The sequence below is a fragment of the Emys orbicularis genome, chromosome 15 (assembly GCF_028017835.1).
Source record: "Emys orbicularis isolate rEmyOrb1 chromosome 15, rEmyOrb1.hap1, whole genome shotgun sequence".
Taxonomy (NCBI): Eukaryota; Metazoa; Chordata; order Testudines; family Emydidae; genus Emys; species Emys orbicularis.
This window is the reverse complement of record NC_088697.1, coordinates 30,959,115-30,974,199: the sequence shown is the minus strand read 5'-3', so window position 1 is coordinate 30,974,199 and position 15,085 is coordinate 30,959,115. Positions and strand designations below refer to the sequence as shown.

The 15,085-nt window shown below is 41.1% G+C and overlaps 1 protein-coding gene across 8 annotated transcripts in view; it reads left to right on the top strand.

Moving 5' to 3' along the window:
• The window catches only part of USP28 (ubiquitin specific peptidase 28), a 41,929-nt gene that overhangs the window by 17,091 nt on the left and 9,753 nt on the right, over window positions 1-15,085 (top strand). For 4 of the 8 annotated variants that reach the window (XM_065417290.1, XM_065417289.1, XM_065417288.1 and 1 more), the window contains exons 6-18: window positions 738-824; window positions 1,450-1,587; window positions 2,068-2,141; window positions 3,445-3,521; window positions 4,053-4,201; window positions 6,386-6,513; window positions 6,714-6,809; window positions 7,063-7,230; window positions 7,975-8,195; window positions 8,550-8,620; window positions 11,215-11,443; window positions 13,275-13,478; window positions 14,803-14,942. In XM_065417290.1, coding sequence (XP_065273362.1) covers window positions 738-824; window positions 1,450-1,587; window positions 2,068-2,141; window positions 3,445-3,521; window positions 4,053-4,201; window positions 6,386-6,513; window positions 6,714-6,809; window positions 7,063-7,230; window positions 7,975-8,195; window positions 8,550-8,620; window positions 11,215-11,443; window positions 13,275-13,478; window positions 14,803-14,942 — 1,782 coding nt within the window. Of the gene's footprint in view, window positions 1-737; window positions 825-1,449; window positions 1,588-2,067; window positions 2,142-3,444; window positions 3,522-4,052; window positions 4,202-6,385; window positions 6,514-6,713; window positions 6,810-7,062; window positions 7,243-7,974; window positions 8,196-8,549; window positions 8,621-11,214; window positions 11,444-13,274; window positions 13,479-14,802; window positions 14,943-15,085 lie in introns of all 8 variants that reach the window. The other 4 variants (XM_065417291.1, XM_065417286.1, XM_065417292.1 and 1 more) reach the window with 4 other exon arrangements.

The window sequence follows — 15,085 nt, the reverse complement described above, 5'->3', positions numbered from 1 at the left end:
TTAAACAAAAATGATCTTAAGTGTGAGTTTCTTTTTGTGGCAGCATATTTTACTCTGATCCTGTTCAAAACCAGCAGCCAAGTGGTCAGAGCAAAAATGAGATACAGAAAAAAGGCTATATAAATATATCCATGTATTTATTATTATTTACAAATGTGTGTTCTGTGTCATGGTGCAATGGTAAAATACTTCTTGAATGACAGAAACCAGACTGGTAAAGTGATGATAATGTAATTTTACCGGAGTGAACACTGGCTCCACAGCATATGGTGTATCAGATTCCAGTTAATGGAGTACAGTGGCTTAGATGCCTGAACTAATAAGAAACTAGACTGGGTGCATTATTAGCGATTATTATTAGTGATTAGTAAAATGAGAAGTGACAGCAGCAGAAAGAAGAACCAAACACACTTAATTCTTCGGGCTCTTTTTACATCAGCAGATAAGTATTGGGGGTGGGAAGAACTCTCCTCACTCTTTCCCAAAAGGTTTCTCTTAATTTACTTGAAAAATTTAGTTGGGAGGGAGGGAGGGAATTGAGTCTTGGGGAAGGGGAAGGTCAGAGCTGTTAAAGGTTTTACTTCTTAAGGAGAAAGTCACTGAAGAAGTTGGGGGTGAGTAAGAAAAACATACAGTCTGCAAAGAATGACATGGGCTTGGCAAATGAAGATGAGACCCAAGTCCAGACTTGAGTTGACCAGCCCGGACAGTCTCTCTTAACCTTTTTTTCCTTTCAGTCTCTCTTCCAGCTGCCGGAATTTCGTAGGCTGGTCCTTAGTTATTCTCTCCCGCAAAGCATGCTTGAGAATTGTCGAAGTCGCAGTGTAAGTTCTCCTGGAAACGCCTGGCTCTTCCAGGGGATTCTGGCCGTTTGTATTGGAGACTATAAAAACTGACTTGCTGCTTGTAGACAAGGGTGGGAAATTGCTCTTGAGGATAATCAGTTATTACAGAAATGGTTGAAAGTTTCTCCTATAACTTTTCTAAAAAACTAGGAACTGCAGAGAGAGTGGAAAATCTGTGCCTTGTTAATCTGTTTTGGTGACTCCAGAAATTCAGGACTTGTTTTCTCTCAGTCTCCCCCCTACCTCCCCTTAAAACCCCAAGTCTCTAGCGAAAGTCTGAACTTCAGAATATTAGAGTACAGCTTGGCCTTCTTATTCTAGATGCCATATTACTTCTGGCACCTCTCCTGAGCCCAGATTTCCCACTTTGAGGAACCATTGCAAATCCTTCAGTTCTCCCATGTACTTGACTCGTGATCAGATCTGCTTTCAAGAAAGATCCTTGCATCATGGGGAAGGAGATATGGGTTCCTAACACAAGTTGGTCTCTTATGAGACCGTCCATTATATTAACGTTCCTTGTGCTGGCCCTGTTAATTTACCTCTTCATATATGTGTCCTACTTTTATTGAGCAGTAGACTATTGTGCTCTCTTCTTTTCTAGGAAAAGAGAAATATTGCATTCATGCAGGAACTTCAGTGTCTCTTTGCTTTAATGCTGGGGACACATCGTAAATTTGTAGACCCCACTGCATCACTGGAACTTTTAAAAGGCGCATTTAAATCAGCTGACGAACAGCAGGTAAAATGGATACAATGCCTCTTGGCTTTCCCCAGAACAGCCCTAATAAAGATATAAACAGTCATGTTTCACTTAATGCTACTATAATTCCAAACACTTGCCTGTCTGTGTTTCACCTGACAAGTGTGTGTAAAACCCCCTCTTGTGAAAGGCACATGCATACCAAAAAGACAGTTAAATAGCCAATGTGAAATTTGTCCCTTCACTGCTATCGGAGTTGCTGTTGGAGACCACCAGATTTGGAACTTGACTTCTTCTCTATGTCCCCAGCATAGTTTCCTCTGACTTAGTACAGTGCTGGATAAAGTGTTCATCTTTGACCTAGAATAGGGGTAATAACACCTAGCTCATTCACATGGTTAGAGATACCACAATAGTTTTGTGAGTATATTTGAACAAGTGTGACATTTTAATAAAACCTTCTATCAGAGCATTTTCTTGGTAGAATCTTTCACTCTCCAATTTCTGGCTCTCTTTTAGCAAGATGTGAGCGAAGTCACGCACAAGCTTCTGGATTGGCTAGAGGATGCATTCCAGCTGTCTGTGAATGGAAAGTGAGTTTTTATATTTTGGGTTGTTTTTACTTACTGTCAAGGAAAATAGATTTTTAATTAGACTGTTTGGCTAATAGATGCTAGAGTTTAAATTAATATTTTAGGCAAACCAAGAAACCATTTCTTCACTGCACCAGTCAGGATAATCCCTTTTCAATAATATTCAGCATTCTGTGTTTGCATCAGCATTTCTTGCCTAGATAGGTGCTTTTATTCAATGTGATTGTGACCTACAGAGTACATAAGTTTTTATGGAACTCTTCAACATGGATTATTCACCAGGTAATAAACTCCATATTGTATTGTTTAGAGTTGTTACAGCCGGTGGGCTAAATTCATATTGAATAGTGCATTAATCTGTAGTGTGATAGTTACAATTATAATAAAGTATCAGAGGGGTAGCCGTGTTAGTCTGAATCTGTAAAAAGCAACAGAGGGTCCTGTGGCACCTTTAAGACTAACAGAAGTATTGGGAGCATAAGCTTTCGTGGGTAAGAAGTGAGGTTCTTACCCACGAAAGCTTATGCTCCCAATACTTCAATTATAATAAAAGATCTTGACATGTACGGGGTCACGCTGTATGAAAAGCATCTGCTTTTTACACTTAAATAACTGTTGATGATTTTTTTAAGTGCAGAAGAGTAATTTTTTTGTCTGTACGGATAAACTGGTTTGTTTAAAATGCATAACTTGAGTTCTGAGTGCAAACTTATCCAGAACCAGCAATTATGGGTTAGAATAGAGGTCAAGTATCCAGGACTCCTGGGTTGCAATCTTGATTCTGACACTGGCTTACTCTGTAACCTGATCTAGGCAAGTCACTCCCACCTCTGTGTTACCTATCTACATAAATGGGATGATGATATTTACAAAAGCATCTTGGGATCCTTCTAAAGGCACTTTCAAAATGTAGACTATAATTATAAGTATTACTACAAATTGATGGCTTTCTCTTCTTTTGGTTTGTTTGTTTTTAGGCACAAAGCCCAAGGCTGAGGTTTAGCTGTTAAATTTAAGTCCATCTTAATACCTTGTGGCCTTTAAAAAAAAAAAAAAAAGGCAGCATATGTAATACTTATTTATTAATTGAGGATTTAAACACACACTACCTATTCCCTCATAGCTTGGGTTTTGGGCCATTTTTGCTACCTTTTCCTCCAGTTATATTAATGTTGGTTATATTTTGTTGATGCCATCAAAATAAAAATTCTAATATATATGTATTTATGTGAAGGCAAGTGTAACTCACCCATATGCTCCCTTTCTGTCTAACAAAATGCGTACACTCTCCTTTTGAAAACAGCAGCCCTCGAGACAAATCAGAAAACCCAATGGTGCAACTCTTCTATGGGACTTTCTTGACTGAAGGGGTCCATGAGGGTAAGTTAGAGATTTTTGGTTTTACATTTATCTCTTTTTCTGAGTGGTCTGATTGTTGCTGTAGTGTAGATCTATGATATGATTTGTGACATTGTATGTTGTTGCAGTTTCTTGGTGAGATTGTCTGTCTGGTTCTTCACTATTACAATAGGCGTACAGATAAGATTATCTTTATATAGTTGTCCTAGTGCCGGTGAATATAATGTAAAGTCTGTTCTCCAAAGGGTAGTATCCTCTATTAAATACTCACTGTCATGAGCATAGATTTGTAAAGGGTCTCACCTCTAGAGAAGATGAGCCAAAGGGGCCTAATTTCTTTACTGTGATGACGTGTCTAACCTGCCTGCCCAATGAAAGATCTTGGGTGATTTGTTGCAAGAGCCCGTGAAGTGTTACAAGCTGTTGTTTTGGTAGGAAACATATAGTTGTATATACTAAAATAAGTTAGAGAGGAGAGAGTAGTTAGAGAGGAGAGAGTTTTTGTTGTTGTTTTAAGGTGGTTTATATTTTTTTTCCTTCCCCTTTATTCAGGCAAGACCTTTTCTAAGATAGAGACCTTTGGCCAGTATCCCCTTCAGGTAAACGGTTATCGGAACTTGAACGAATGTTTGGAAGGGGCCATGGTAGAAGGGGAGATTGAGCCACTATCTTCTGATCAATCAGTGAAGTATGGACAAGAGGTTGGTTGCATGTATTATTTGCTCTTCTTCAAAGGTTGCACTCAATGTAGTGGAGGGGAGGTCCTATTGTATCCTGGTAACTTAAAATGGTGACTGTAAACATTACCTCTTCACCAAATGTAAAACGTTTCGTGGTCAGTCTGTTAAATGTACATTAATGTTAAATGTGAGTTGATATCTAAGCCACCAAGCCCTAGTTTATTTGTAAAGACCTTGTTGTCCAATGTAACTTACTCCAGGAGTTTACCCTTTTAAAAAGGCGCCTGCTTCTGATGTGTAAGTGTGATAAAGTCTCTCTCTTTCTATTGAAGCCTACCTGTACCTGAGTAGGGGAGAACCTCTGCCTCCATATTTTCGGAGGGTAAAAGTACAGTGCTTAACTCTATGGTATGCCATTTGGAATTTGTATTTTTTTCTCCCTGTTATAGTGTGCATTTTTCTCTCTCGTTGTAACTCTTAACCTTCTGCCTGTGCTGATTATTTTTTTCCTTTTTTTAATTACTCAAATCATGAGCCAATCTTAAATAAGCTGCTTAACTTTGTGACAAAGTAAAAGGTTAAGATATACACATTGCATTCAGCCTCACTTTATAGATAAAAGCAATGGGAAAATTAGACTACAGAGAAGGTCAACTAAAATGATGGAAGGATTCATGTGATGTGAAGGCAGACTGAGGGAAATTAGCTTGTAGGCCATGTTAAAAAGGTGCTGGAAGATAACACTAAAGAGATGTTTGCAAGGGTTGGTGGTAAAAGGGGGAGGAGGAAAAGTTTCACTCATTAGATGAGTGCCTGAAAGATGAGTTGCAGTGACTTGAATTAAAAAAGGAAAAAGAGGTTCGACTTCAGGATGAGCTTGTTTTAAGGCCCATCTAACTTTGGAATCAACTGCCTGATTTTGGTGATTGCTGCTCCTGTGTTAGAGCCACACAGACACAGTTGAAGCAGACTTCTGGTAGGATTGGTGTTGTGCAAAATCTTAGGCAGTGTGAGCAAGATGGAGTTAAACAGGTGATAGGAGAGGTCCATGGCTTTTAGTTCCTTTAAATGGTTAACTAAAAAGTAGGGGAAAGTGTCTCAAACAAGGAAATAAGTCAAGGACTGTCACTTTTAATTTTAAGAGATGTGATTGGAAAATCTGTGCTCATTAATTTAACTTCCCAGGATGTCGTGACTAGAGGACTTCATGATAGGGGACGTGGAAAATAAAGTGCATTTTATCTTTTGAGACCTTAGGTGAGTGTTTTGAAGCCTGATATGCAGCAGGATTAACTAGAAATCTGTGTCTTTACCTTGATAGCAGGTGTATAAACATTTCCCTGCTGTTGTTGTTTATGAGGATGTTTGGTAGACTTTTCTCAAAAGGGTCATGATAAATGGCAGCTTCCCTCTGTGTACATTAATATTGGCCCTCACTGTCAATATTATTGGTGCATTTTGATTCCGCGGATGAACCGTTGTGTTCTGGCTTTCTGATATGGATCTTTCAGAGCAGTATTATCTTAGTGTACTACCAGGAGCCCAAAAGGGGGAGGGTACTGTCTGTCTGGCACTGCGTTAGAATGCGTGAAATATTCTTCTGGCAATGGATGTTAGAAATATTCTTGAAAGCTGGGAGCCAGGGAAAGTATAAATGCAACTACGAATAACCTTTTCAATGTGGCACTTAGAGCAGCACTCCAAATACTGAGAAGGTGGTCTGTTGTCTGTGCCTCTTAAGCTAAACAGTTTCTGAATAGACCAAGTGAGTAGTTGAGTGCACAGAGATTGGTTAAGGGCTGCTATTTGTTGATGTTCTTTGTGTGCCAGCAGCAATGTGAAGTAACTCTCCCTCTCAGTGGGCCTACAGACATGGTTTCAGTGTAGCATTTGCCAACTTATTCTAAATTTACTCCTTGACTAGATGGAAGTCTATCAATCTGAGTGCCCTGGGCATCAAATATTGACTTTCTGGATATTATTTAACTATGTTTTGTATGGTGAAGGTCTAAAATGGAAGTGGAAGTCTTATATTTTGTAAAATTAGGCTTTCTAAATAGCAACTCATATTGATTTAGTACACACTTTGTATGTATAAGGGAAGAAAGTTATTGGGGGGGCAGAATTACTTGTTGATATAAAATGTGCCATTCAGCAATCCTCTCAAAACCTGTGCCCTCGTTGGGGCATTTCTGTTTGTTACAGCGTTGGTTTACAAAGCTCCCTCCGGTGTTAACCTTTGAACTCTCCCGGTTCGAGTTCAATCAGTCACTAGGGCAGCCAGAGAAGATTCACAACAAGCTAGAATTTCCCCAGATTATTTATATGGACAGGTGAGATTTTACAAGGCTGTTGTATTTCAAAACTGATTCCTCACACTTTGCTCTGTTTTATTCTAACTAGAGAAATAGAGGGGTGGGTGGGTCTGTGAGCAGGGAAATGTTAAAATGTATGCATATGAGAGACAGTGCAGAGCTTAGAGGTATACAAATCTCACTCAGTCACTTTTTTGGGGGGGGCGCTATTTGTTTAGGTATTTGTACAGCAGTAAAGAGATTATTCAAAAGAAGAGAGAGGAGACGAGGAAGTTGAGGAAGCAAATAGCAATTCTTCAGCAGAAATTGGAAAGGTAAGCAGCCAACTCCCTCCCCCTCAAGTTGGTGTTTTTCTCTTTAAACAAGGCATGAAATTGAATAAGAGCTATTTGTGTTCAAGAGCTTAATTTAAGTAACACAACAGTTAGTTATTAGTATAACCAGCAACACTAGGCATTTATATTTTATAATAAATATGGCTTGCTCGTACTATTTTCCTCTCCGTGTAAAATGAGTTGTGTGAGGATTCAGTTAACAGACCTCTGCTGTCTTGCTTCTGTTCTTTAGATACATGAAATATGGCTCTGGCCCAAGCCGCTTCCCATTACCTGACATGCTGCAGTATGTTCTTGAATTTGCCAGTACAAAGCTACCTTTAGTTGTTCCCTCTGCTCAGGACTCTCAGATGACTCCTGCACAGTCCCCAGCTGAGAGCTGTGGTCTGAATGAACCTCTGCAGCAAAATAGGTGAGGAAAGAAAAAAGTTTGTTGGCTAAAGAAAGAGCTTTGACCTTTTGAGCTAAAGAGTCCTGGATCATTGCTCCAGGAGCTGTTGTCGTATGGTTCAGTTGTCTAGGCACTCGGGACTTTGGGGATGTGTGGTATGAACACCAACACAGATAGTCCCTGCTTTTGAGTATCCTGCTCCCAGATGGGTGCTACCAATCTGTGCAGATAACACGGCATCCAGTTTGTGCTTTTTTCCTCTCCAGAATCAAAGTCAAACTGCTATGTTTAAGCAGTAATCTTGAGATAAATTATGTGAACTCTTTGCACAGTGTAGTAATCTTTTGTTTTGTTTCATCAACCATTAAAATAGTGCAATACTGAAGTATCACAAATCCGCCCACCATGGTTGGCTTGCGCTCTGAATTTAAGCAAGCAAGTAAATGAGTTCTCTGGTAAAATGGGAAGGAATTGTCAGTGCTGTGGATTGTGGCTCTATGCTTCACTGTGGAGTCCTGTAAGAACTTGAGCTTTTACATCACCTCTTGTCTTGGGATCTGGTCTTCTCGGAAGTGACTGCACTACCAAACTGTTCCCTGACTAGTGAATAAGTGTAAGCCTGGCATCATCTGGGATGGAAACTTGCTTGTTCAGATCTTGAATATTTTTTTAAAGCAATGTGAACTTGAGTATACTCTCTGGAAACAGCAGCCTGAATAATGTGTCCATCAATATGTGGCTTTTGCTTCATAGTGTATTAGAAACAGAAAGTACTGAGAACACTGAAGGTGCAGCATCCACTCTGATAAACCCTCCGTCCCAGCAAGAATTAATGAGCAAGCTGCCCCAGCCCTCCCGTTTACCCGCAGAAATGCCTGAATGCCCAGCTCCTCGTGTGGTCACTGAGGAGGAGATGAGCCTAGTTAGGACGTGCCTGCAGCGATGGAGGAGCGAGATTGAGCAGGACATCCAAGGTTGGCCCCAAGTATTTATCGTGCATTTCAGCCTTTTGCTAACCTAAATTCCCTCTGGCAGCTTCAACTGGATAACTCCTGAACCATGCTCCACCCCAGAGGTGGCTGCTTTTCAGCAGTGAGTGTAGCAATAATCCTTATATGTAATGTGATGTCCAGTATACACACAGGGCCCTGGTCTATCATAAGATAAGCATGCACAACTTTCTATTAACTTCTGTGGTCGTAACTGCATGATTGTATCCGAGGGCAGGCATGGGCCTGTGCTCTGATTACCTCTGTGCTCCCATGTGTTTGGAGTGAAGGGGGCACTATCTAAACAAAGCTGATGATCTGTGTTGTTCTTCTCAATAGATCTGAAGGACTGTATTACCAGAATCAATCAATCCATTGGTCAAATGTATGGTGACCCTGTCCTCCGTCAGGTAGGAAGTGTGGCTTTGTTAGGTTTTCATATAGGGGCTCATTAAAATGATATAGTGCTGCGGGTGTGTGCCTATAGGTCACATTAATATTAGGGGAAGTTGCACGCATGTACGTACGAAGGGGTGGGTGTCTAAATGTTTTGCCAAGTTCGCTTTGAAACGAAACACATGCCTTTCTGAGGAGGGAAATAACTTATTTAAAATGGTGTTCTTAGTAGGTGAATAATAGGATCCATGATCCTAAAAACAAACTGAACATAATACATTTAATATAATCTTAGATAAACACTTGTCACTGTCAGTTTCTCCCAGTAGCACTTGGGCACCTGCACATGCTAAGATGAATTTTGTAGAGTCATAAATATCTGGATTGGTCAAAGACCCTGAAGGATGAACTCCCTATGTCACTGCAGGGTAGCAGGGTAGTCATGCTCTACTGTGTTTACCAGTGGAACAATGCCCATTGTATAATGTGAAATCCAAGTTGTTGGTGGTCAGTTTACTTTTTCTGCTTTAGCATATTTCAAAAATTCCCCCAGGAAAATTTTGTTTTAAAAAATTTAAGGATTTTCAAGAAATAGTGTTTCCCCCCCCAGCTTTCTTGATGAAATCTGAGGTAAACTCTAGCCTTTATTTTGCTGCCCTTTCCCTTTAGTATGTAACAGGTCAGCCCCTTTGTGTGTTCTTGGTTATAGATAGCTGATTTCTCGGTGCAAGATGGCCTGGCTTAGGGCTCAGAAGTCTTCTCTCTGCTGAATCGCACTTTGTAGTTCTACCTACCTACATGACGTTGCCTCAGTAGATCCCTGATGCGAGATCTCTTGCCCTGCCACTCGGTGACTGGACTTGTTTCAAAGCTGCTGGGGATGGGGCAAGAGGTAGTGTGGGAATGAGCTCTCTTCCAGTTTTCTAGAACCAAGAGTCCAGAAACTCCTCCACTGCCAACTGTCTCATTTCTGTGCTTTTCAGCCTCAGTGGATGCAGAACCTAGTCCTCTCCCTGTATTAGGATTAGAGTTTTAAAAAGGGGATTGTCATTAGCTTTTTCTTGTTTTGTGTTTGGACTTTTTCTGACAATTACATTTTCTGTGCCTGGGGAAAGTGTTTAGATTTCATTACTTCTGTCCTTGACCTAATATTTCTATCAAGTCACCTTCACTGTGGATGCCTTGCAATGTATGACATCTTAGATAGGCAATTGCTCCATCTGCCCACCAGCCAGGAACTGCAATGCCTGTAAATACTGCAAACAAATAATAAAGGCTTTCCAGCAAGAACTGGCCTAGGAATGAGCCTGGATCTTGGGCCCACATAAGCCGGAGGGGACTTTGTCAGACCAAGAGGGCCTTCTACGTCTTTGCCTGAGAAGTCTCTGATCCATTGGAGAAAGAGCCAGTCATGTGGTTCTGAGTCTGAGCCTATCTGCAGAAGAACTTCTTGCATCCACCACGGCATGAGGTCTCTGAATCTTTACCTGCGAGTAGAGCAGCCAGTTACTGAGAGTCCCAGGCTCCTCTTGGATTCATATGTTTCTGTATCAAAGAACAGGAAGCATAGGTTGAACAGGCATCTGAAAATTACACACCTGTCCTCTGAATCTGGTTCCAGTTATTCCCTAGTGCAGATGACTACCTTACAGCCTACAAGACCAGAGATAATAGGGCTTTAGATATAAGATGCTTAGATCATTTATTGGAACCTGAATGTTCAAGGAGGATTGATTGGTGTCCTCAGACTTGTCAGATTCCCAAGATCTGAGAGTGATGAAGTATCCTCTGATCCATGTCACTCAGATACTTTGGGCAGGAAGGACCTGGGGAACTCCTGTCCTGAGTAGACTCTGCAGAGAGGGCTTTCTTTTGGGATCGGTTTTGGTTATCAACCTGAACTATTCTCTACTCTCTGGTGTGAGAAGGGGGTCTTTGGGTTGTGTACTTTGCAATAGGTTCTGTCGCCACATAGCAGTGCAGGTAATTGTATAGTTTGGAATTACAGAGGTGTATTCAGAGAATCAAAGCCACTGTAGTAAGTGCATTTTTTAAAATGTATACAACAAACACTTGTGGGATGCTTCTCCAATCTTAGTCCTGAAAATACTTTCTGTGTGCCAGGCACAAGGCTCTGTTACAGGCAGCCAGGCTGATTGCTTGAGAATTTTTGTTACAGATTTGAATGCAAGGGGGCTTGGCTCCAAGTTCCAATTATCTTTCACCCCAGCAATAGGAACCAGAAGAACTTGTGTCTGGCATATCATGGGTCTCTGGCAAACATTTTAGAAAGAGCCTCAGTAGTAAGAAACTCATTAAATAATTTAGATGAGATATGGTGACTGCCATACATGAAACATGAAATTAGTTTGACAGGTTTGGATACCAGTGGGGTGGTCAGGTTTAGGATTTCATGGTCACACTGGTAGTGGATAGAAGTGTTTTTAAGCTGAGCTCATCAAGGGGAAGGGAATCTGTTTACATCAGGCAGTCGAATGTACGAATGGACAATTTTTAAGCATATGACAGCTGTGAATGTCTTCATAGATTTTCGATTACTTCATCCATTCAAGATAAGCCCAGAAATCATGTCCATGTGAATTTTCAGGTTCCTTATCGCTTGCATGCTGTCCTGGTTCACGAGGGCCAAGCAAATGCCGGTCACTACTGGGCCTACATATACGACCAGCCCCGGAAGAGCTGGCTCAAATACAATGACATCTCTGTGACAGAATCATCTTGGGAAGAACTGGAGAGAGATTCATATGGAGGCCTGAGGAATGCCAGTGCCTATTGTCTGATGTACATCAATGATAAGCTGTCCCACTTTGTTGCAGGTACTAGAACCAAAGCTGCAGGTAGTACTTAGTCACTTGTGTGGTGTGTGTTGCCTTCATAGCATTGAATGATCATTAACCTGCTCAACACAGCTGTGACACTAGTAAGTGTTATCCCTGCTCTGTGGATGGGGAAGCTGTGACAGAGGGGTTTTAATTTGGCCATGGCCAAAGAGGGAGTTGGAAGCAAAACGAATATGTGACGTGAGATAAAAATGAGATGCTCCCTGTCTTGTGCTTGATTCACCAGCCCAGGTGAGCTCTTGTTCAGATCTTTCGGGATGATACTAAAGTATTGTTTCATATAGCTTGGTTAATGCAGGCTCATAGGAATTGCCATACTGGGTCAGCCCCCTTGTCCATCTATCCTAGTATCCTTGTCTTTCTGACAGTCGCCAGACCAGGTGCTTCAGAGGAAGGTGAAAGAAACCTTGCAGCAGGCATATGTGGGCTAATCTGTCCCCCATTAAATTGAGGATGTCTTAATCCCTAATTGTTGGAGATTGTCTTAACCTCATGCTTCAGGGTTTTTCTCAGCATTAACTGTAACTATTCTTCTTGTCCATATAAATGTCCAGTCCTGCATTTGTTTTTGTATTTCAGTTGGCCTGTATTCTGGCATTCTCATTGTGTCTGTGTGCAGTCGGCAAATCCTTTATAAGATCAAACAGAATGTTTCCTACTTTGGCCTGGCCATTTACACACCCTGCTTTTTGTTTTGGCTTCTGATAGATAGTGGTAGCATAATATACACAGCACACCCAGTGCATGTTGCTTATGCAGCGTATCATCCCTTCTGTGCCTGAGATGAATTATCACTAATGTTAACTGATCCTTGTAATTGTGTGTTTACAATGCATGAGTGTGTAAGCAGCTACTTGCATCGTACAGCTGTTGGCCATCTAGAAGAGCCTAATAATTTCGTACATGGCTCATTTTGATATAATAGAAGCAAACAATGCAGCAATAGTCATTGCAGAATCTAGCTAATGGGAATGTGGAAGCTGAAACAAGTTCTTGTTTGTCTTCCTAGTGCTCTGACATTTCAGTTTCTAAACTGAACCCATCCTATGCTTTTAATGAGACTTCATATACATTTAGTGCTTTTAAAGACCCTTGTACTTTTAAGTATTTTTATAAAGGAAAGAATCTGGGATAGGGCATTATCATTTGGTATTAGATACACTCCTAATTATATTTTTTCTTAAGTGGTACTATACAGCTGAAATACCATTATTAACCAGTGTCCCATTATGCCTAGATATTTCAGTACCTGTATAAAATCACTCACTATCTGGAATCCTTGCAGTTTCGTACCCCTCAGTTTCATGTAGTGGTTGAAGTGTGGAGTTTTAAGCTGAACTCCAAGTTTTCTGGTTATTGTCATTTTAAGCCACATCTGTAGCATTATGGTAGCCTTTGGTAAAGAGAAATCTATGCCCTCTCTCAGCCCTGGTCGTTACTTCAAGAGGGTTTACTGAGCCCAGGTGCGCCATGCAGAAATGTACCTTTCTATGGTTAGTTATTGTTTGGATTACCATAGTGCATAGGAGCACTAGTCATGGACTAGGACCCCATTGTGCTAGGTTCTGTATAAACACAGAACAAAAAGACGGCCCCTTCCCCAAAGAGCTGACCATCTACCATCTTCTTGTACTTGTTTATAGAGCAACCTGAATTCAAATTCCAGGAAAAAATATTCGTTTCCTTCTTTATTTTTCCAATCCATTTGATCAATCTTCCTTAACGTTTCTAGATATTCCTCGTTTGCAGCAGTATTATCTTGCTGCTGCGTGTTTCATTGCTAACAAAAAATCTTGCTTTTCTCCAGATGATGCTGATGATGCAGAAACGGGACAGTTTCAGAAAGAAGTAGAACTTCTGCCACCTGAACTCCAGAATTACATACAAGAGGACAACTGGAGGCTTGAACAGGAGGTGGAGGAATGGGAACAGGAGCAGTCCTGCAAGATCCCTCAGATAGAGCCTTCAGCTACTTCTGAATCTCAGGATTTCACTTCTGAATCAGGACAAGGTAACACAAGATCAGCGTGTTTGCAGATCACATTCCATGTCTCTACAATAACTTCCCTGTAATAAATGTCACCATTATCGGAGCTTTTCATAACAACTTTGAACGCTTGGGGAAAGCTACCAACTAAGCTCAGTTGCTGAATTCCCATCATATCAGCAGGAAAAAGCTAATGTTCTATCATGCATAGCTATAGACATGCCATCAAGTTTGATCATATCCTGTTGTTTTACATTCAGCGCATGGCAATGATCTAATCTCAATTTGATTTAATTATATTAATATTTTGTGTGTTTATTGTAGAACGTTGACGTGTTCACCTCTTGAGTGGGAGACCACTCATTACAGCAGTCCTTTTTAGTGTGAGTCTCATTGAGCTTCACAAATGTGGTTGTGTGTAATATTGCCATTGAAGTGCAGTCATGCTGTTTAATGGTACACAGCAGCGTTTCATGTTTTAGGAAAGGAGGTGAGGAAGAACCTCTTGAAAGTGCAGGGAGATAGTTAATTAATTTGTCTCCTTTGGGATTAAATTTCAAACTTCAGAATCAAATGTGATGTAAAACTAGGGTTGTGCATCACCGTTTACCAAATGATACAGAAATCTCTCCTCAAATAAGGTTTTCTGCCATGTGTAGTCCAAAATTCTGTCCTCTGAGGCCACAAAATTATTTTTCTGACCAGCAGAATGTGTGACATGCTGGCCCTTGAGCTCAGGGTCTGTTGAGCTGTGTACAAAAACCTTAGGCCCTAATCTGCTAGAGCACTTAAGCACGTGTTTAACTTTAAACATGAGTAGTGCCATTGACTTCAATTTGACTTGTGTGATGAAGTGCTTTGCTCGATCGGGTCTTTTAGGGTACGTCTACACTGCAGCTGGGAGCAAATCTTCCAGCCCGGGTAGGCAGATTCATGCTACTGGAGTGCGAGCTAGAGTACTAAAAATTGCAGGGCAGATGTTGCAGCTCTGGCGGAGATTTGCGCTAGCCACCCAAGCTCAGGGGGTCAGGTAAACTTGAGAGCCTGAGCTGCCGTCCGAGCCACAACATCCACACTGCTATTGTTGACTTTTCTGGAATGTTATCCAAGAGTTGAGTTGTGTGTGAGGAAAACTGAGCTGGCGCTTCCGTAACAAAGGAGGCTGCAATCAGTTACAAGGTTATAGAAGGTGGAATTGCATGGGAAGGACGTTGGTCACTGTGCCTGGTAAATACTAAGGTACAGTACCATGCAGCCATCCTATTTACCATTTTCCTGTCTTCCATTTGGATTTGTACCTTCCTGGTGACATTACTGAATGTTAACATCTCTCTGAATTTCCAATCAGACCAATCCTCAGGCTGTGAACACAGCATACGCTCGCTGTCCTCCGAACATGCCAGGATTGCAAAGGACCAGACTGCCCAGGCCATTGCAAATACAGCTGATGCCTATGAGAAGAATGGTGTAGAGGCTGCTCTGTGTGAGGTGAGAACTCTGGAACGTGGCCCCTGAAGCAGCCCGCTGTTTTTGCATCTCTGTGTTAACAAACTTCTTTCTCTCTCACTTGCTTATAATTCTGCAGCACTGCTGCATTTAACCCAATCCCTTTCTACTTTCCTCTTTGGTTT